At 48.1% G+C, this 21,744-nt stretch overlaps 1 protein-coding gene across 1 annotated transcript; it reads right to left on the bottom strand.

Annotated features, from left to right (window-relative positions):
• Positions 1-3,104: 3,104 nt before the first annotated feature.
• LPAR2 (lysophosphatidic acid receptor 2) lies at positions 3,105-12,114 on the bottom strand. The gene is made up of 3 exons (XM_009484768.1): positions 12,074-12,114; positions 7,298-8,043; positions 3,105-3,406 (listed from the first exon to the last, which is right to left on the bottom strand). Exons 1-3 carry the CDS (start codon positions 12,112-12,114, stop codon positions 3,105-3,107), a joined length of 1,089 nt encoding a protein of 362 aa, XP_009483043.1.
• Positions 12,115-21,744: the final 9,630 nt, after the last annotated feature.

Raw genomic sequence — 21,744 nt, 5'->3', positions numbered from 1 at the left:
ATATTTACCTTTGTGAAATCATGCATCAAGCTGCATTTCTACATTCAGTTACCATTATTCAGCAAAGTCCATTTTTATACATAAAGTATTGCCAACCTCCAGGTAGTCATGATATTCTGCTTCATACAAACTGGTCAAATTGAAATTAGGAAAAATTTCTTTACGGAAAGGGTGGTCAAGCGTTGGAACAGGCTGCCCAGAGAGGTGGGGGAGTCCCCATCCCTGGAAGCGTTCAAAAAACGGGCAGAGGTGGCACTGGGGGACATGGTTCAGTCTGGTCTGCCCTTGACTGGTTTAGTGTGGGCTTGGTAGTGTAGGTTAATGGTTGGACTGGGTGATCTTCAAGGTCTTTTCCAACCTCAACGATTCGATGATTCTATAATTCTAAATCCTTGATACGCTTTCCAGTGTTGTGTACGACAGTTCTTCAGTATTTATACTGGTTTGGCAGTTTGGCCAAGTTTAAATAAACCATTGAAAATACTGGGGGAAAAAAAAAAAAAACACAGAGATGATCCTCTCTATATGACCACCATAAAGCATCAAGAGTCTGTCATCAGTGATGCAAAGCCCGCCTGTGTTGCGGGTACTACACGAAAGTGCTTGTCGGAGCAGGATGGCGTCACTGAAACGCAGCTTGACAAGCAGCCAGCAGAAGGCTGAGGTCGGGCTAGTTACCAGATCCCTCGGGGAAGAACGTGTCCCGCTTAAAGGCCCAATTGGGCATAAAAGCCAACTGCAGTTCTTTTAGGAGCCGAGTGTCATCTCACCCACTACAAAGGTTCATTCACGCCCAAATGCATGCAGTCAAGTCTTTACACATGCGCGCACCCCAGTTAAATCAGACTGGTACTAATCCCACACCTAAGCAATAAGAGCTTCCATATTTCCTCCTCCCCCCTTTGTTAATAAACTTCGCAATGTATTTAATTGTAAAATTAGCTTTGCACAAACTAGGATTCGTGCGCTTCCCGCTTTGGGGGTGTTCAGGAAAGCGGAAAAGGTCCCAGTTTGTTCTGTCCCAGCTCCATCACTCCCAGTAACAGCTTTCCAGGTGTTCACTATTACAGTCTTCCTCCAACTACTGCTAACTTACCACCTGCTTCCACTGCAGTGTGTACCTGCATCCCAGTAACAATATTTTCCAGGGAAAGTAAAAGTAACTAGAAGTCAGCTTTGGCAATTAAAATAAAATTTTGCCTTCTCTCAGCCCTACCACCTGGTATGCTTTAATGGTGTGAAATTTCCTCCAACCAGCCAAGCCTAGTGTTTGCAAGCAATGGACCAAGGCTGTAGCCTTACCCCCTGCTCTGGCTGCAGATTGCTGGCTGAAAATTACTTCCTCCAGTTCTCCTCACAGCCTTTCTCGGGGCTACACCCCCCCAGACACACACAGAGTCCCACGAGATGCCCTCTCAGCAGCAGGGCCACCACGCAGCAAGTCGCAATGGACGCAAGCATGAAGGGCAGCATCCCTGCCTTCCAGCATCGCAACACGCAACCGGAGGATGGTACTTTCCCCAGGGCTTCAGAGTGGGGAGATAGGGGAAAAATTCCAAGTCTTCTTTTCTAAAACCCAGGACAAAATATTTATTCAAAAAGTCTCTGGGACACAGAGATGGGAACCATATTCCAAGACTGCTTTAGTCAGTCCAGGAGACCGTCACCTTAACACCGTCACTTCCTGACCACGTTCTGCAACCAAAAGTCCATACACACACATTTGAGTAACAATGCCTCCCGTAAGTCGTCTTCTCCGCAAAGCCAGCTGAGGTGATCAGTCAGGAAGCTGACCATCTGACAGAACAGGGCTGTTCTATTAAAAAAAACAAACACACGAAATTATAAATTTAGACAGTATTCCAAAACCTGCCTTCTGTTAGCCTCTCTCTGCTCTCACAGAAGCCCACGGTAAAAGACTTAACTCTGGATTTCGGACTGTCACAGGCACATTCACACCGTTAAACTTTAACGGCATGAAGGTGAAGGAAGCCTGGAGCAGCATTTGCAGTTTCTTGGCCACAAATATTCTTCTGCCAGCAGAGCCTCTGCCCTCCAGTCGTGGCCTCGCAATCGGGAGTGACAGCTTATACGCTGCATGTCAGACGCAGCAAATGGACTTACTCAGAAAACTAGATCCTACGTGCACTAATATTAAAATTGCTAATTTCTTAGGGCGCTTTGCTGAGAGAAAGACTACATTTGAACAGACTGTTAACACGTTATTCGAGCAGTTGAGTATTAAGGTACAAACTGCACATTAAAACCAAAGGCAAAATACTGATTGCCTTGGAATCTAACCTAGACCTGTCCCAAAGGGTTTTCAGTGAGGAGAAAGATGGTTTAATGGGAACATGACTCACTCCGCATTTATGAATAGGCAATGAACTTGTGAATACCACATGGTATCACTTAGCAGAACACAAACACAACTGCAGTTAGTTACAGCACCACTCTCCATTTTAGGAAAGAATTAGGTGCTCCTAAGACATCCTCCAAAAGCCCAGAATACTTTGAAATTCAGTAACAGACACTTAGGAGAGCAGGAATCTGCTTCTCAGGAAGCAATTCAAACCGATTCCTCTCAGAAGAGGCCTTAAGAAGAATATGATTTCTGAAGTGGGTGGAACACAACCTGAATAAGACTCTCTGGGGAAACACTAAAGCAGCTCTGTTTAGGAAGCAACGCATAAAGCTGAAGAGCTTTGGCTCTTTGGAGCACGCTACACCACTGGAACAACTATTTCTGAAGGCAGTAATACTGAAGTACCGAGAAAATACTTTGCTCATTGAGAGATCACGTGAGATTCCTGTTGCGCATAGCATACGTCTAGATGCTGCTAAATTAAATCAACTTCGCATTAAAAATAGCAGTCTTTAATAAGAATACTACTCAAAGTATGTTTGCCCTAAATAACACACCATCCAGCAGTTCCTTAAAAGCATCTTGTCCTTTATCGGTGACGAGTATTCTGTAGAAATATTTATGCTTGAGCACATAAAAGAAGTTTCTACTGCTTTAGAAGCAGGTCACTCTTAGCCTCTGCTCTTTTGCTTAGAAAGCGGCTGCTGTTCAGCGCTGTGCTTGTCTCGCTGATCAAGAGCTAAATAGAGGAATCCACAGCAGAGTGCCCGTTCTGAGAAAGTGTTCCGCGATCCGTGGTGTTTAACTTCACCACCGTGGGGGTGTATTTGGAATTCCTATAACAGACAAAGCAGAGGATCCTCCGGAAGGTGCTACGCATCTCATTGTCCCTGTAAGAGTAGACAATAGCGTTTATCAACGAGTTGATCTCTGCCAGCAAAAGGACGTATTTCTCCACCGCTAGAACATTGCAGCTCTTGCAGCCCAAGCCATCCAGGAGGAGCACAACTTGTCCTGGAGTCCAGCAGATGACAAAAGCACCTGGGGAGAGAAGAACCCCCGTTAGAAAAAAAGCAGGTTCCTGGCCCTGCCCAGTCACTCACTGTAAAGATGCTCAATGGAATCACTGGTGTTTTATCTTGTGAAAAAAGTTGTTTGGGGGCAAAAAAACCCCAAACTAGTTTCACTTTATTTTTTTGCTTTGGAAGAAGACCAAGGATTCAACCAGCAAATACTAAAAATGGAAGTATTGGGTTTTCCCCCCCACCGTGTTTATTGGGTTTTTTTCCCCACCCCATTTACTCAGAACACCACTTCCAAGTACTTTCACTTACCTCCCCTCATACCCACTGTTGCATTTACAGAGTGAAGACAAAGCACCCATGTTTCCTATTTACATGCCACTCCCTCCAAAAAGGGAACAGGCCATAAAATTAGGGAAGAATCAGAGTTAACACATCCTGAATTAAATAATCTTCTCTGTCCATGCAGTTTTTATGGGGGCTTTAGTTAACCGTATGAGTTTGGAAGAGTCCTGGCCAACACTTTGGGCAGTGCAATGGAGTCTTGCTCACACAGCTACGCACCGAGTAGAAAAGAGCCAAGCGACGGGCTGGCCAACGCCAGGACCAAGCTGGACCGGCTCCACCACCGATTCAGCTGGGCTGACACTATGATCTTGCCGCCACCTGCAAAGCTTTTTGGTGAAAGGATAATTGCTGTTTGCATGACGGAGTTGGGAGGTGCTTGCGGCTCCTAAACCCCTTTTTACACTTACGATTTTAAGGCTGACGTAAATGGAGCACTCGCCCATCAGTGCTCCTGGAGGTCCTGCATAAGGTTGTATCTTAAAGCACAGGAGCTGCACCCTGCTGTGTGTTCTGGGAAAGGGTGGAAGAGAACCAGACTTGCTGGAAACTTTGCAACTACACCCTTTACTGAAAAACATCTGTCAGGAAAGAACAACAGCCAGGAGCTGCACCAAGACAGAGAAGCTGAATTTAAAGCTGCTGTTGAGTGAAATGCTGCACTAGTGACAAGTCAAAGGAACACATGGGAGGGATCTCCTGGGTTTCTGGGAGTGTCCCCTGCTGATTTCAGGCCACTGCATCATGTAACCCTTTAAGTGAATCATGCTCCCAGAAGGTAAGCACAGCAGCCATCGCATCTGGGCCAGGGAGCTTTCCCTGCACTTTCAGGCATGACTTTGCCCCCTTAAATTTAGCAAATATGTAAGACAGATTCCTGGCTGTCATGAGGGAAGGTCCAATATTTCTGTCTTGAGTGAGCCTGCAGGAAAGGGACCTCCTTGTTTAGTGATGTAACTTTTTTTTAGCCAGGTTTTCAGCGTCCACAAGGCAAGCCAGATTCTTTAGAGACTGGCTCCCAGCAGCATGAAGTAAAGCCAGAGGAATACTGAAGATGAGAGGGGACAGCCAAGAAGAGGTACCTGAAAAGTTCTGGGCCTTTGCCTGCAAATCCAGCTGATTTCCTTGCTCCTTAATGGAAGCTAAAGTATGCAGAAAGAAGCCTGAACTCTTAATAATCTAACACAGCATGGGCACTAACGACTCCACCCTGTGGTTTGGTCATCATGCCATCCTGTGTCGCTCGACTGGTCTGTGAGAAAGTTTGCTACGGGTTTCCAGATGTATCTTGGACTTATTGGTTTCCAGGTCAGCTCCTAGACCTGTTCTTAATGCCTAGGACCTGCAGGATTATCAACTGCGGCTACCTTGCCTTGGAAGGAAATGGCACACAGACAGCTCCTACCACACCCACACCAGCAGCTGCACCCTGTGATGCATAAGGCGCAAAATATTCCCTTGTGTAGAGCCCAAGTTTGCAGAAGGCTGGGGAACAAGGGTGGAGAAGGAATTACACCAGGGCTTTCACAGGGAGGGAAAAAACCCTCTGCAGTCTCCACTTTCTGTACGCTGAGTCTGAATAGAAAGGTATTCTCCCCAAGTTGAGCAATTCCCTCCCGTACAAGGGACCTGTACAGAACCGACTGCTGCTTTTCTCTGACGCTGTCCCACAGAGGAAGGGAAAAACCCTTGGGTTACAGGAGTCCCAAAGGCCTGATGAACTCCTGAGCCTCCCTCAACTTTCCACATTAGGTTCCTCCCCACTCTGTCTGTCCTTGGACACCAGCCCCAATTCCCTGTGAAACCGCAGCAGCTCTTCTGAGCCTCCTCTGACCCAAGCTTTTTCCTTATTGCAGAAGGCAAAAGGCAGGCAGGCCAAGCCAGGAGGGGGGGGACACCAAGAGGAAGGAGATTTCCCAAAACAAAGGTGATGCACCAAGCATGAATTCTATTTTCCTTCTTGGCCAGCATCCCCATCCTGCCAACCCTCTTCCAGTTGATGTTGTGAAGTCCCATAAAATGAAGCAGTCCTGCTGACACCACGGGGTGACCCTCTGATACTGTTCGGGAAGGAAAGGGGCAACAAAACAACTTTTCTCTCCGCTATGGACTGTGCAAAATACAGGAAGTAAATCATTCTTCAGCCCCACTGACCCTCTGTGCTGCATCTGCTCAGCTCCAAGGCAGTCACGAACTCCCAGCTGTGCACAAGAGATGGAGAGATTGCAAGGCAGGGAAGACGACATCACAGGAAAGGCAGGAACAGGCAGAAAACTCCAGTTTCAATGCTCACAAGTTGCAACAGGACCTGGCATGCCAGCCTGCTCCTGAGGAAGGACACACCAAGCATCCCACACAGCCCCCCCCACCGCTCCCACCCTGCTCCCCTCCCCTGCCGAGCCCGCTCTGCCAGCGGGAGTTTGCAAGGGAGTAGTCTTTGTTTGCAGCTACAAGGTTTCCCTGACAGAGCAAATTCTGGGCTTATCAGGAAAGATTTGCAAGCAAGGGGTTGTGACTGCAAGCCCAGAGTCGAGCTGGGCTGCGGAAGATCTAGGCACATTGATTTCTTTCACTTTAAAGAAAGGTCATTAGACCATTAAAGCACGAGACAAAAGCAGATTAAAAAAAAAAAATCATGGAGCGATAGGCTGTTGAAAGCACAATGCGTGCACCAGCCTCTGCTTGCTGTTAGATGCACAGCACTGGGCAGAACAGCATGCGTCTGAATAAAGTTCAATATCCTGGAGAAGCAGAGCCTCAGCGTCAACCACTTCCAGTTACTGATCTTCTCCCATTTGCACTACAGACTGCAGATGCAGACAGACTGACCCGCAGTTAGCGCTCTGCTGGAGATCCCACACTCACAGAGAGCGGCTCAAACTAAGAGCTGAGAGTTCCCAGGGATGTATTTACCCGAGCAGATGTATTTACCAGTACTGAGCTGCTCAGGAAAAAAAACAAACCAAAAAAAAACCCCACTCAAGAGTTCAGTGCTGTATTCCAGTTAACAGGAAGGAATTCGCATGCAACTCCCTCATTCTTTCCCTATCACTTGTAATATCTGCCCCAAACCTCCCTCCATCTTTTAATAAAGGATGCACCAAGTGCCACTTCTTGACAAGGCCCGATTATCGCTCCTAATTCCACGCTACCCTCCTAGGCAGGAAGCAGAGCAGAGTTGAGCACATAAAAAAGCCTCTTCTTTGCCCAAAGCACTGCACTTAGAGCAGTCAGATATTACCAAGTCACATCAGTAACAGTCCCTCTTGTCCCTGCTAACCAGAGGAGCAGCCATGCCAGAGGGAAAGAGATTCGGGAACTTGCCCTCCCCCCTCTCTGCCAGGACACTCCCATTACAGCTCACACAATCCATGCAGACTCTTGAAATTGCCGAGTTCCTCAGCAGCCACACCAAACCATCACCCTGGCAGCTTCAGAGACCAGGGAAGCAGCACATCACTTCCCCATCCTCCCCGCTGTCCCGAGCGCATCCACCTCCAGCCCCACGCGACCCAGGATGGAGGATCCAAGCACCGTTTGGACTGACTGCAGCAGGCAGACTTACTTAGGATAATAGTGACCGTCTTGACAAGGCTGATCATGGTCTCCTTGTAGCGGGGGTGGAAGCTAGTGTGCTTGGACATCCGTGTCATCTTCCTTTTGACATAGATGAAGATGTGCATGTACACAACCACCATGATCAGGAAGATGACCAGGTTGGAGATGGCCCAGAAGGTCAGGTAGCTCCTGCTGTAGAGCGGTGCCATGCTGGAGCAGTTCTCCAGGGCACAGAGGCAGTGCCAGCCATAGGACGGGATGAGCCCCAGGAGCAGGGCCGTGACCCAAATACAGAGGATGAGGATCATCACGCGCTGGTTGGACATTTTGCTGTGTAACTGCATAGTGAACACAGTCTGGTGCCTTTCGACAGCGATCGCCAGCAGGTTCACCACGGAGGCCGTCAAGCTGGTGTCCAGCAGGCTCTGGCGGATAAACCAGGTCTTCAGGGAGAGCTTTGCCGTCCTGGGCCCCGTGTGGAACATGAGAAACATGTACGCGATGCCAGCGAAGAGGTCGGCAGCTGCCAGGTTCCCCAGCAGGTAGTAGATCGGGTAGTGGAAACGCCGGTTGATGACGATAGCGGTGATGACCAGCAGGTTGGTCAGGAGCACAATGACACTCACCGTCAGGCCCAGGGCAACCACCAGGACATCCTTCGTCCTCCAGTACGTGGTCAGCTCTTTGTGGCTGTTGTTGTAGAAGAACACCACGGTCTCATTGTAAAAACAGGAGGAGTTCATCGCTGCTGTCCTAAAAAGGGACGAGAGTATTAGCTGCTTGTGCCTGCAAACACACAACTATGACAAGCCAGGGAGATGCTGAGCATTATGATAATGCCTTTGACACCGAGGTGGGGGAGGAGCTTGAAACAGAGAAACAGCCACATGAGCAACAGGAAACCGCTTCTGCACTCAAGACAGAACTGCACATCCCACAGGCTGAGTCCTCATCTGCCCTCAAAGCCATACTGAAGATGCAGCAAAACCTTGAACATTCATGGGAGGTGACAGGGTTTGCCAGATCTGATAAGAGATTTTCCCTGTCTGGCCCACGCAGCTTCATGGGGATGACAGACAAAACTATTTTTGTTGTCCCAGATGTCCTACTTCAGAAATGTAAAAACAAAGCTGCAGCAAAGAAGGTTTATCAGTCAATCACTAAACAACACTCTTAATAAAGACTATGAGCCTCTACAGCTGCTGCAGTCCCCGGGACTGCTGCTTCTGGTTCAGTGAGCACACATATCTCATCTTTCCTGGGTAGTTTTATTGCTTAAAGGCTAACGTAATGCCCCAGCTGCTTCCGAACACCGCTCTATGCACAGCGCTTGCCAATCCTTCCAAAACAGGTGAGTGCTTCCCAAACTTTGCCAAGAGGCAAAGAGCACCTAGAGCTGGGCAGAAACAAACGCCTCAGCCCAGAAAAGTGAACAGCAGCAAGATGTCAGCACGTACAACCACAGGGCTGGATCTCTGGAAGAACTGGATCACCTGCAACCCCTGCAGCACTCCTAGGCTACCCAACGCGTAGGTCAGCACCCAGAGCATCAGCGTCAGAGTATCAACCGGTAAGCCACCTGCGCAGGAAGCAACTCCCTCCTTCCCTTCCAGCTCTGGAAGGCTGCAATTCAAAACTCATTGAACTCGGTGGAAAAACTTGATAGGAAAAGACGTTTAACTCTCAAGAAGGACCGTTCGCATTTCTTTGATGCGCTGGGCACTGCTGGGAGCAAGACCAGACAAGCCATTTGTCTGGATCGTAACAGTAAGTCTTAATTTTGAAAGCCCATATACCCCTCTGGTAATTAACTTCCTGTCCTGCGGACAGCCAAACTTGAAGAAGCAGGTTACATTAAAGGATGTTCTTCTACCTTACATACTCAGAATTTAAACCCGGTAATTGAAGCTTGTGTTACTTGTCCATGGAAAAAAAAAGAAAACATGAGAAAATACAGCACCATGAACAAACCCAAGGGACGAGAAAAAGCCCAGTCATTACACCCCACAGCAGATGTTCATGTTCCTTTCCTAACCGAGAGCTTGGAAATCTCAAGTCAGGGCTGGCGGTGGTCCCCGCTGGGATGGGCAAACCCTGTTTGGAGCCTCCTTCCTTGCAGCACAGAGGTGCTGAAAAATGACACAGTTTTTCCTTACCCTGGTGTGTTCTGCACATGAAGTCACTGGTTCTCCCTGTCCTCGCATGAGCTCAACCATCATCCTCATTTTGGAGAAAGCTTAACGCAGACCACGCAGCCAGAGCGCCGTCCTCTTCAGACGGCGAGAAAACCCGAAGTGCCTCACTCACAATTCACTTTAGTCACCCCCAAAACCAACCGACGGCTTGGGGACCCTAATTAGTTGCATGTTCCTCCACTCCCTAGGCAGCGACTGCTCTGTTTTCCAGGACACTTGAGCAGGAGCTCTCGGCACAGCAGCAAGGCTGCTGCCAGGAACAGAGGCGAGACCATTGCAAGCGGGCCAGCTGATTATCACCTGCGCTGCACCCACCTTTGCCTTCACACATGCCGGGTTGTGCAAACAAGATGGGTGAGCCGGAAAACCCTATCGTACCTGCAATTGAACTTTTAATCTCTGTTACCTAATGGGCTCTGTATCAGCCTGCTTCAGCATACAGCTGTTTTTACCATGAGGCGAGAAAGCTATACAACTGCACTAATTCACTTTAAAATCTGCTGAATAGGGAAATTTTATTTTTACAAATATTAGTGGGGAAAAAAAGGAAAAGGAGGCAGAAGAGGAATCGACCTGCCCCAGGGGATGGAGTCATGGGCTAGTACGATGTAACAGGTCCATCCTTCCTCCCTTTTCAGGTGATGGGATGGTTGTAGATCTCAAGCCGTAGAGCTGTTCAGGAGTCGAGTGGTCCAAACACAGCACAAGGGGTGAAAGCAACCGAGTGGGTTGCTCTCTCTGCAGAGTTACCGTGTGGTGACTTGGCAGGTAACTGGGGAGTATTTTGGCTTGAAGAGCGGAAAGCGATGGAAGAACGAGGAGGGGAGGAAAGCCTAGGAACAGGACGAACGCAAGCGCTGTGAATCACAGGCAGGTAGATGACCGCCTGCACAGCATGTATCTGGGGAGGCACCAAATGCAAGGCTGGGCCATTCTTATGTAAAAGAGTTTTCTCTCAACAGTTTTAAAAGCTTTAATCCCAAAACCAAAAAGGAAGTTGCTGCTGAAGTTAGATTAAGTCACTTTGCCTTTTCAAGATTACACATGTAGATGCCCAGAAATTTGCCTGTGCACAGCGTAGCACAAAGACAGCTCACGCTACGCTTTAATTTTTAAGCGGCATTAAAATACTACAGGGAAATAACGTGTTGATGGATCTAGGTCTTATTCTCAGTAATTTTTGAGCTGACACCAAAACAAATTAAATCCAGATAAGACTAGCTGTAAAATTGCCACTAAGCTTTGGAGACCAATCTTATTTTGTTGCAAATATTAAAGATTCCACAGCTATGAGAAGGCCCCATAAACTTCCTCGGTAAGACTGCACGCTCACTGGCAAATTGTGAACTTTGTTCAAAGCGTTATACAAGTACCGGCTCAATGGCACGTTTACTGGGGGAGGGGGTCAGAGCTGCGCAAACCCACAAAGGAGCTGTGTTCTGCATGTATAATACTCAAACCTAGAGAAACAGTCCCTCAGCATTAATCCCAATGACAACGCCTGAAATGCTTCTTTAGGCAAGACCCAGTTAGAGCACAGGGAAAAGTTTGAGAGTTGCAGATCCCTCCGAAATGTGCGTAGGTTACACGCCAAATCTGTGCAATACCGTGCGCTGGGTGGGGTCCGGGTGGGACTGACAGGTTAACGCTTGTGACCTGTCCTAGGAGCTCGTGTGCCACTTCACTGCTACCCTGCAATTAGAAAACTGACCTTGGAGCTTGGCATCAAGGGCAGACAACGCCACAAATCAAAATTTAACAGGCAGTGCCGGGGGAAGAGAAACACCCTGCCCACAGCAGCAAGCAGACAGAAAGTCAGGCTGGTGCCATGATGCACAAAGGAGCTGGATGAGTCTATTGTTCAGTGTCCGAGCAACCCCCTTCCGTGGCCTTACACTCCTCGGCAGGATCTTACAAGATTTTTCCTTACCAGCATTATTTACTCGGTAAAACAAGCCTCTGGTTACGTGCTGCAACAATTCAGCGGCCCCTTTCCTTGAGCAATACGCAAACACAGACTCTTCTCTAATCGCACTACCTCAAACTCTGCTCAAGTCTCTCCCCCGTAACATCGAGTACAGCTTTTGCAGTTTGGTAGGAACCACCACGCAAAATGAGCGCAGAACGCGTCTTTTCTCCTCGCCAGCGTTATCTGTACGCGTACACCATCTCCCTTCTTACTCAGCTAATTACTGCACAAGGTTCACGGTAAGTTCAGAGTCCTTTTACACAGAAAGTAAAGGTGTAAGCGTCTTCCCTTCTCCGATTCCTCTTGCTTGCAAAAGTGGAAAATGCTAGTCAGCTCCTTGAGATCTGGGAAGACATTCAACACTTGTGAACAGACCGACAGCCAGCGTAGCGTGGAAGCGAACAGGGATGAATGGCTGAATTTATGCTCCCACTAATAACCACAATCAGTGTTAATCAAGCCAGAACAATGGATCTAGAAAGGCTCACAGGGACTCACATCCAACCTGTTTTACCCATGTCCACTGCGCACGGATTTACGTGGCCAAGCATTCAAACCGCTGCTATATTTTTAAGCCAGAAACAGTACAAGCTTTTACTCCAAAGAATAGCGTCCTTACCTGAAAGCACAACCGCAGCATCCGAACCTGACATTCAGCATTGGTCTCCCCACCACAGGAAACCAGGGCAGCTATCCAGCAAGGAGATCCCCATCCCTGGAGAGCAGAGGTGCTTTCCCAGCAAGAAAAAAAAAAAAAGCCAAGTGCCTTGCAGGAAAGTTTTAATGAAGCGTTACAGCCCCAGAGTCCATCACGGACCGCTCTGAAACACAGGCTCCTGGGAGGCAAGTTCGCAAGAGCTCCGAGGAGCCCAGCCCTCCTTGGGTCCTCCCCTAGGCGGGTCCTTCCAGGAGACCCGGGAGCTGTAACTCGAGTCCTCGCCGCCTTCTTGGAGGCCAAAGCCACTTTCCAAGCACCTCCGGTTCTGGCTGGAGCGGGTTAGCTCCGATCTGCCGGCATCGCCCCCCGACCATCTCCCGGCATCATCGCCCCCCGACCATCTCCCGGCATCATCGCCCCCATGGACCGCTCCTGCTGGCAGGGCGTTGGGCTGTGGGAACTGGCACCCTCTGGTCCCAACGCTCCCACCGCACCGGTTGGCCCCAGCGTGCGGCTTCGCTTGCGCTCGCCTGCTGCCCCAGAGCCTTTGCCCCACGGCAGGAGGAGAGCAGATCTTCCGAATGACCGGGTGCGATCCCGCGATGGAGGAGCGTCTTGCCTTGGCACCAGAAGGCGCTTTGCCTAGGCTACAACTACAGCACCCGCATCAAGCGGGCTGTCAGGTCCGAATGCGGCCCCCCACATCCGCTACAGCAGCCACGCTTGCCCAGTGCAACACAAGAAACCTTCAAGTGGGTAAGAAGCAGGAAGGAGATGTCGTGAGACACAGGGGAAACTGAGGCACAGACTGAAAACGATTTCCTTGCTGTAGCTTGGTAGAAATGTGTGTCTCAGCTAGCAAGAGAGCCACATTTCTGGTATGTCGGTCTAGCTAGTCCTTGACACATCCGAGATTATCTTACCTGATAAGTACTCTGCAAATACCAACAGCACACTTCGTGCTAACAAGCCATAGCCGTATAAATTATGAAGGAAAAAAGCCACCAAGTTTGCAACATCCATTCGTTTTGATTTATGCCCGCTGCTCTTGCAAAGGCCCCTGCAATTTCCATTTGACTCCAATTTCCTATTCTCCCACCCTCCTCCTACTATAATCTGTTCCCCAAGGAACAATGTTATCGCCAAGCTCAACCCTAATCTGCTGCCAGTCAGATACACTGTGGAGCTTGGCTGAGCCCAGTAATGTTATGTAAAACAGGCAGGAGATTTACAGAGAGAGCCCAGCACAAAGGGGAAAGAGATAGCGCCAAAGATCCAAGGACACGTTAACGAGCAGGGCAGCCAATAATTGGAAGCAGAGCAGTAGTGACACTGGCAGAAGAAAAGGTGGATGAGTAGGACAGGGTGAGATAGCAGAGGGGCAACTATCAAGTCCTGCAAAAACTGAACATTGCACCAAGCTCCCTAATTCTACCCCTACACCCTGCAGCCTCCAAAGGCCAAAGTCATGCCAGGAAGCTCACAAGGACTACAGGAACTCAGAAGGAACCTATCAGTGCCACTGCTTACCAGTTCTGCACCTTCAGACCCATGATGCCACCCACAAGACAGTACCAGGCACAGGGGCCTTCCACAACATTTCCATATGCATTTTTAGAAGCAGCAAAGAGTTGCACTAACAAGTATCCCAGAGTCCTTTCTTGGGGAAAGAAAAAAAAAATCTGTAATTTAACAAGCTTGCTTTCTCATAGCAAAGGACAACCAAGTTACCAAGAAGTCCGGTCCTAACACAGAGCACCAGAAGTCCTTGCTACAACTAGACAAATTTACAACAATATTATAGTTATACAAAGTAATTTCAATTTTGAAGCATCTTACTCCAGTGACACAGAGCAGATCCTTCACCTTCCCATGAGGCACTTGTTATCCTTTTGGTTACATTCTTAGTTTAAGAGTAAAGAGACCCAAGTCCAAGGTGCAATAAAATAGCCCCCTCTTCGGTCTGCTCCAGCAGTTTCGCTGCCAGCAATAGGTTTAAGTCACAGATCCAGCTCTCCACGCTGGTGCACGAGAAGCAGAACCCAGGTCAGAGCAACCGCTTGGCAGCGGCGCTGGCTTCGATAGGCATCAGGCAGTTACACAGCAACACATGCTCTGCAGCTGTGCCGTTTGGGCTGGCAGCAGGCTAAAAATACTTTTGATTTACCCTTTCCTTTAAGGTTTCAAACTGGCACTCAGCGAGTGCTTTAGAGGCGATGTTTTCATAAAGAAACACCCAGAGCAATCAGGAAAACAGCCCAGCATAACTGGTTTCAACTGAAGTGTCAAGAATCCATCGCAATAGCTGAGCACGTTAGACAGACCCAGCGAGTTCGGAGCACCCAGCGCTGACAAAGGGTCAGAAACACTTTTGCAACTCAGTCCAGAGTCGGGACAGAGAGGGATGCAAGAAATGTCAGCCTGCATCAGGCCAGGGCTCATGTAAGCCCGTCACAGACGGTATCTGCTTGCATATGGAGGCGAGAGAGTATTTCAGGTTTCAAAGTCCTGACCTGAACAACAGCAATTTTTTTGAGTCCCTTTGTCTAGGAAAAAAAAAAAAAAACCACACCAAACTTTACTTCTCTGCATAACAGAGGTTTGAGAGTCTGGTTATTTTCAGCTTTGGGGGTTGTTAGAAGGAACCAAGACCCGTTCAGTTCGTGTCTCCTAACCACATGATACACAAGTTCGGGACCCACACAGCCTCACCCTTTCAGGGTGCTACCTGCAAAAACACAAGTCATTGCACCCAAAAACCTCGCATCAGCTTTTGCAGCCAATGTAAATTCTTAAAGCCTGGGCTCAGGGTATCTTCCAGCAATACTGCCGGGAGCGAGTACCAGATGCTGAACGCAGGCAAGATCGAGGAGACCAGGTAGATACCCATCACGTCCAGCCCCTCTGCCTCCCCCCTTCCCCTCCAATCGCTCCATGAGTTTTCCCATTTCCGCGGGTTGAGAAGGGGCTCGTAGGAGCTGTGCAGCCTTGCTCCCCCCCGAGCAGAAAGGCTGCTCAGGCAGAGTCACTGAGTAACCTGATCTTGATGCAGCCGGCAGATCTGATTGCATCCTGGTGCCCAGCAGAGAACTGGTAGAGAAACATTTCCAAAGACAACAGATGTTTGCCTCCCCTTTATTACACTTCTACTTTTCAAACTGAAGTTAATTGTTTTAGTAGATTTTGCATTTTCAAACAAGCCTAAAGCCAGTATTTTTCTTTAAGCCTCATAGCTGTGGCTGTTCCCTTGGATGACAATCTGAAGTTTTGGTTTTTTTTTTTTCTCCCCAAGACCCCTCTTCTCCTGGAATCCCAGGAATGTTAAAAACCTTTGGGAAGGAGTCGTGTCATTGTCTCCCCCCCCAGCAGATCTCTGCAGAGAACCAGTTGCTCAAATTAATACTTCCCAAGTCCCAACCGGCCCAGAGATTCCCATACCCCCAGTGAGGAGCACTCCCTCGAGTGCAACAGAACGACAACACGGTTCTTAGGGCTTCAGCTAACAGCCAAACCTTCTGATGGAAAGCAGCGTACACATCAGCGTTAAAAATGCAGGAATTTCATAACACCCACCGCTGCTGAAATGCGGCCAACTCTGAGGTGGAGCAGAGCTGTTGTTTGCAAGCCTACAGCATCAAAGAACACTTTTCAACAAAGAGGTAGGGCAGAAATCTGTGCCCACTGCAGCCTTGCCTACACCAGGAATTTTCTTTCCCTCCAGCAAGTTAGCAGCCATTTACAATCAACCGCTCCAGAACAAATCACAAAGAACCTGGAAAATTTCTCTCCCCCTTTCGCATCCCCAAGGTTTGCCCTGGCTGCATTTGGACACTTGGAATCGAGGCATTTCCCATATTGCAGACAACACCTTCAACTGAAGCAGGGAGACCACTGAAGTGAAATGCAACAATGGATCTTGTCACCTTTGCCTTCTTAGACAAGGCTGAAAAACAGCTGAGAAAGAATGGCCGGGATATTCCCTCAAATGCATCCGGGTCCTGGCAAAACAACACTCTTACCTTCCCCAGGTAACTATCCTGGAAATAGATTTTGGTGGGCTAACTTCCTCCGGCACAGTTACTGGCTATTCCAGCACTCTCCAAGACGAAAACATTTGTTCTGCAGCAGCAGAGAGAAAACAGGGTAGGGGAGGGAAGAGAGGGTTATTTGCAGTGGTGTTTTGTTTGGAGTCAGGATGGTCTAGGGGCCCCTCTGCTGCTGCTCCTCCTAATTCACACAGGAAGAGGGAGATTATCCTACACGGAGACAAGCAATACCGAAGGCAGAAGCAGCAGTTCAGAGAAAGAATAGCTCGGCCTCTGAATGATGTCACATTATTAGAAGCCGCGGCGAGGTTAAAATCAAGTCGGGATGCTGTGTTTGCAAAGCAGGACTCGGCCTCATCTTCACCCAAAGATAATTTCATCTGGCACTTCGCACTATTGTCAATAAAAACAAAACTGGGAGGAAATTCCCTTCCCGTGAACCGCATGCAGGCAGCCCTCAGCTCGGTCTCTGTTTGCAAGGAGGCTGCACGCTGCCTTGCTCCGATCTTGGCTGGCACCCAGCACAATGAAGTCTCCCTGTTTAGCTGGCACTTGCTGGAAAGCCAGGGAACTTTGCAGGCACTCAAGCTCCACGTGCCTCAGCCTTTGCTTTTATAGGGATTATTTCTGAAAAACCCACTTCCCCCGTGTCTCCGTTTGGTTTCATGTCAGATGCCTGCAGCTTATGGCTGGAGAGTCATAAAAAGCATTTAACATGCCTTTCTGCTTAAGTCTAGAAAGAAAAAACCAAAACCAATTCAGAAAAGCCTCCAGCTACAGAATAGGCAGATGCAGCACAAGTAGAGCTTTATCTTGAAAAAGAGCATCAGGGACTGACACATAGCTACTATCCCAGAGCAAGAAAAGGGGATATCTGACCCTTCAAAGAAACGTGACGTCCTCCAGAGAGTTAGCCTTTGGGGCGGTCTTGGTCAAGCAAAATTCTCAGCGACATGGATTTTTCCCAGTTCGGTGAAGATTTCGTCTCGCTCTGGGGATGTTTCATGATGCCCACAACTGGTTCATCAATGGACTGAATCACGTTAGCAAGTCTTGCATTTTTTCTCAAGAATCAGCTCCCGCAAGAGCGAGGGCACGAGGAAAAAAATTGCAACGCACGCACTTTAAACAAGGAAAAGGTATGTTCGGCACAACCCTTCCTTTACAAATCTTTCCCCGCCAAGTCCCTCGAACGCATTCAAGCGAGAGGTAGCAAACCTTTCTTTTCTGCCTCGGTGCCGCAGCCCTGGGCTAACACGAGGGCTTTCCTAGGCAGACCCAGCTGCCTGGTCCGCAGCCAGAGCCATTTGTTCTTCCTTGCCTTCGCCACCGGAGCCTGGGTTCTCTTTGCCCTTTGCGTATCGGTAAGCGTGGGGTAACAGAAATTATTTCGATAGATTCAGGCCACAGCCTGGCCCGTAACATTCAAGGTTTCCATTACAAATGAAACAGCCTTTTCTACTTTTGCTTGCTTAATTCCTGAACTTCTGATCATTTTCGGTGGTGTTTTACTAACTTCCTAAAGCCTTGAGCTTTTAGGCACATTTCTAGTGGGAAAAAATTACTTCAGATGGCTTCTTCTGTTGCAAAGCAACAGGAAAGCTCTTGCTCCTTCTAAGAAAAATACTCCCTTAACCAAGTCATTCTTGTAAAGGGCATGGGAAGCCTACACGTGCATTTATTAAACAGATTTATACTGAAAAATACAGCTCCCTTGAAGCCCATTTATAAGATACCTACAAAACTGACCGTCTCCATGGCCCTGGATGCCAAGTATCTGAAACTTGCTGTCTAAGCAAAGCTTGAATTACAGCTCTACACATCTTTTTTTAAAATAAATGATAGAGGAGAGCAGCCAGTGCCCTGAAAGGATTCCAGCCACAAGCTGTGGGCCTGAATGCGTAGACATGCATAGTTGATTTAGTTCATTCCAGACTTCCCTTTGCAAGTGCTTTTCTTGAACACACCGAGGTGTACGACACCTACGGGCACTGTGATGCAAATGAAAGGATGGAAGCGCATTGTAACTCCGCACCTTTAGCAAAAATCCCCCAAGCAAAGTGTTTTCTGAATTTCAGATGTGGCAGCTTGGGCCGATCAGAAATTCGTATGCCTGGTTTACTCGCTCTCCCATCTTCCATATGGTTACAGGTACCGTTACTCTGTACCTTCACAGAGCCAAGAATATTACAAAGCTTACTGGGGCAGGGGGGAGAGAGAAGAAGAAAACAAAAGCTGTTTGTCTGCAGCAGCATGAACTCCCAGCAAGACATGCAGAGGAGCTCACTTTTCACTGCCTCATCTGATCTGCTAGTGACTGTTGGAAGGCGGCTTTCAAAGTAAAATAAAACAAGTATGCAATAATACTGATGCATCTTATGCCCTGCAGTATTGCAGATGTGTTAATGTCCAAGGTATGGCTAGGAATAATTCCATTTAACTCTAAACAACAGCATGCGCAGCCGCTCCTGCTAAACCACCCGCTATAGCACGAGACAGCAAAGCGGCTTAGAAAAGGGAATAAAAGCAAATTTGGTGCCTGTTAGTAACTGCTAGAGTAGCGAGGCAGAACATAGCAGCCTAGGCTGATCTTTGGTGATAGCTGAGCAAGGAAGCACCCTGCACAAGGGTGACAACAAACGCCGCTCGTGCACGAGGAATGAAGCCTCCCACCCAAACACAGGCCTGAGCCATGCCCACGCTAGCCTCAGGAAGGCAGCGGTTGCCATTTTATAAATAGCTGCTTCTGCTGGCCCCTTCTTGACTCAGGGAAAGACCTTTCCCATCCGCTCACGTAAACAGCCAGCAACAGCTCATCTCCTTGCAAGCATTCGCGCAGCACGCTCCAAGGGCGCGCGTGCATGCACGCTACACAGAGGCCACAGAGATTTGGCTTGCGGCGAGCACGCGTGCCCCAGCGACTCCTCCCAAAGCATGCAGCAGATGCCCTACAAAGGGGCCCCGGTCTATGGAGGCAGCTTCTCGTGATGCTACCTAGCATTCACCTTGGCTTTAAGAAATAACAAAGACTCTATAACGTACCACATTTTGAGAGGCACAGCCTGATAATCAAATGCTTCTTACCCTTAGAGAATGGATCCTGCAAAGCGTAAAAGCTCCTAGAAAAAAAGCCTGCTCCTGGGAAACCAGTAACAAATCCCACTGGACTCCCATGTGCCTCCATCAAAACCTCAGGCTCCAAGCCAGCCACGCATCCCTGCCTTTATATTCTAGGGATGCTGGTTCAAAGGCAAACGATGGAGAAGCGCTAATGGTTCAAAAGGAAGCACCTGTGAATGAAGCCTGTTTCAAGCTAATAAATGGCCTGAGCCGTCTTTTTTTGCAGACTCTCCTTCTGGGGGTGATTTTAAGAAATGTCTGACAGGTGTGGTTTAATCTCCATTTAGCTTCTCCAATTAGATCATAAGAAACAACAGCACAAAACTTAAAATGAGGAAGAAAGGAAAAAAAAAAAAAAGAAGGGAAAAGAGAAGGATGGGATCAAGAATTGGACCAAAGCCTTGAGCTCCTTAAAAAAATGTAATGCCTTTCGCCTTGCTCTACCTTGCTGCGTTAGAACCCTGTAAAGGTAATCCCTCAGCAGTCTCTGCCGGAAAAACCTGGAAAGTTTTCCCCTTGAGACTCCTGATACCTGCAGGTCTATTTGCTTTTTTTTTTTTTCCCCAGAAGGATAAAAGTAAACTAAAGAGCTCCTTTTTTTGAGGGCAGGAAATTTGGGGCAGAATCTGTCACTAGCCTGCTCACAATTAAACACTTGGTGATTAGCAAATGACAAAGTCCAACTGGCTTCTCCAAGAAAAAGGAATCTCTTAGTCCTTGCTTAAAATGATCAGGTGTCTGAATTTTCCTAATTCAATTCAGAGTCCAGCACATGCAGCCCAGCTGAGATCCTCATTTGTGAGGACCTGGGGTCTTTAATTTACTTAATGACGTGAGGAGTGATTGATGCTCGGAAGCACATTGACTGGCTGAGATGAGATCGTTGCATTGTGCTCTGAATTCACATTGGCTGATTTAAAAAAAAAAAAAAAAAAAAGCTTGTAGTCAGAAATTGGTTTATTGGTTGGTTGGCTGATAAAAGGTTTCTTGAGAGGGTTGCTATGGTTTTGTATATTGATTATACAGACGCTGCTGCTATCCTCTGTGGGGTGGCTCTGAGTTAGAGGGCCAGGCAGCCACCTGTCTAAGGTGCTGCTGTGCAAAGAGGATGTTTGTAAGACCTTCTCTGCTCCTACTTTGACTTGGGGAATAAGATTGCTTGTTGTTAGTGCTTCCCAGGACTGTTGCCTGCCCCTTGCTGTACAAAAACACAGCTGAGGCTGTTGCTTTGGCGTGGAGATGCAGCCTTGAGGAGGTGAGAGGAATTGAGGAAATGACACTTCCCTCCCTGCCAAGTTTCTTCTTCAATTCCGCGTCTCAGCTTCCAAACCAAACCACGTTAGCTGTGGCTGGATGACAGAAAATCCCCATCCCGAGCAGGAGGAGGCATGTTTGGGACCTTGCATCCAAGCTCTCCCCGCGCGAGTGGGACCTGGCAGCTGTGCAACGCTGGCTGGACGCGTTGCTTTGGCAGCTCCTACCCTCAACAAATTACCAGCTCTGCGGAAAGCGGCAAGTAATGAGGAGTTACAAGGTAAGAGCAAGTGTGTTTTCTCTAATAGCATTTTTGTATGTATTGGACTGCTGGAAGGAAAAGTGGAGGGCAGCGGTGGATGGCAGGAGTTGTACTCTACAAGCCCCTGACACTTCTCCTGTGTGGAATGAATCTCCCCTTTAACTCAGTGTGCAGCAGGAAAAGGAAACTAAGGGTTTTACCAGCGATATTATTCTAGCTCTGCTGGTTCCTCAAATTATAAATTCTTGTAGGCAAGCGTTGCCTTTGTTTTATAGAGACCGCAGTGCACTTGGCACTTTCAGTAATAGTCCATTAAGTGTTTACTTAAGGCTTCCCTATCCACATTTATCAAATACAGGATAAGCTTGTAAGAAAACACCCAGTAATTTATTACAGAAGTAAAAGATAACTTAGTATTCAAGAAATCAGAGCGCTATATTAACAAATATACACTGCTCCAGGATGCAAACTCTCTTTAGCCTGAACTGTACAAATACTAAGAATAGATCCTTAGCAGTTCTTTTACAACTTCATGTTTTGGTCCTGTTTTGTAAAAGTCTTTTGATGAGACAAAAGAAACTTGTAAAGTAGATTGTTTAATGTCCCAAGCTGTTTGGGGGAAGCGTAACGTTTTAGCATTTAGCTCTGGGGTCTTCGTATGTCTCCTAGTGTCTTTGCAGCCAATGGTAATCGCTGAGATCTGCCCTACTGCAGATTTTTTCCATTGCCATTTCAATTTCGTGCTGTACACACAGCCAAACACCAAGGAAATCTGTAACACTGCCCATCCTATAATGCAAAGCTATCCCCGGGAGCGAGCCTGGCTTCCCCACGCACGCGTCACGAGATGGCACTACAGGACAGAGTCCTCCCGGTCCTCATGGTAAAATTTGGTGGGCAGAAAATCCGCTGCAGGGGGGCAGAAAGCAACATTGGGGTAACCTACACGT

This window comes from Pelecanus crispus, chromosome 27 (assembly GCF_030463565.1).
Source record: "Pelecanus crispus isolate bPelCri1 chromosome 27, bPelCri1.pri, whole genome shotgun sequence".
Taxonomy (NCBI): Eukaryota; Metazoa; Chordata; class Aves; order Pelecaniformes; family Pelecanidae; genus Pelecanus; species Pelecanus crispus.
This window is presented reverse-complemented; position numbering and strand designations above follow the sequence as displayed.

Bases quoted from the DNA above. Each gene is read 5' to 3' on its own strand.
- LPAR2 (XM_009484768.1), bottom strand. From the start codon at position 12,114: ATGCTGAATGTCAGGTTCGGATGCTGCGGTTGTGCTTTCAG. The intron at 8,044-12,073 runs GTAAGGACGCTA...GTCCCTTTTTAG, and splicing joins TGCTGCGGTTGTGCTTTCAG to GACAGCAGCGATGAACTCCT. The intron at 3,407-7,297 runs GTAAGTCTGCCT...TTCTCTCCCCAG, and splicing joins GACGGTCACTATTATCCTAA to GTGCTTTTGTCATCTGCTGG.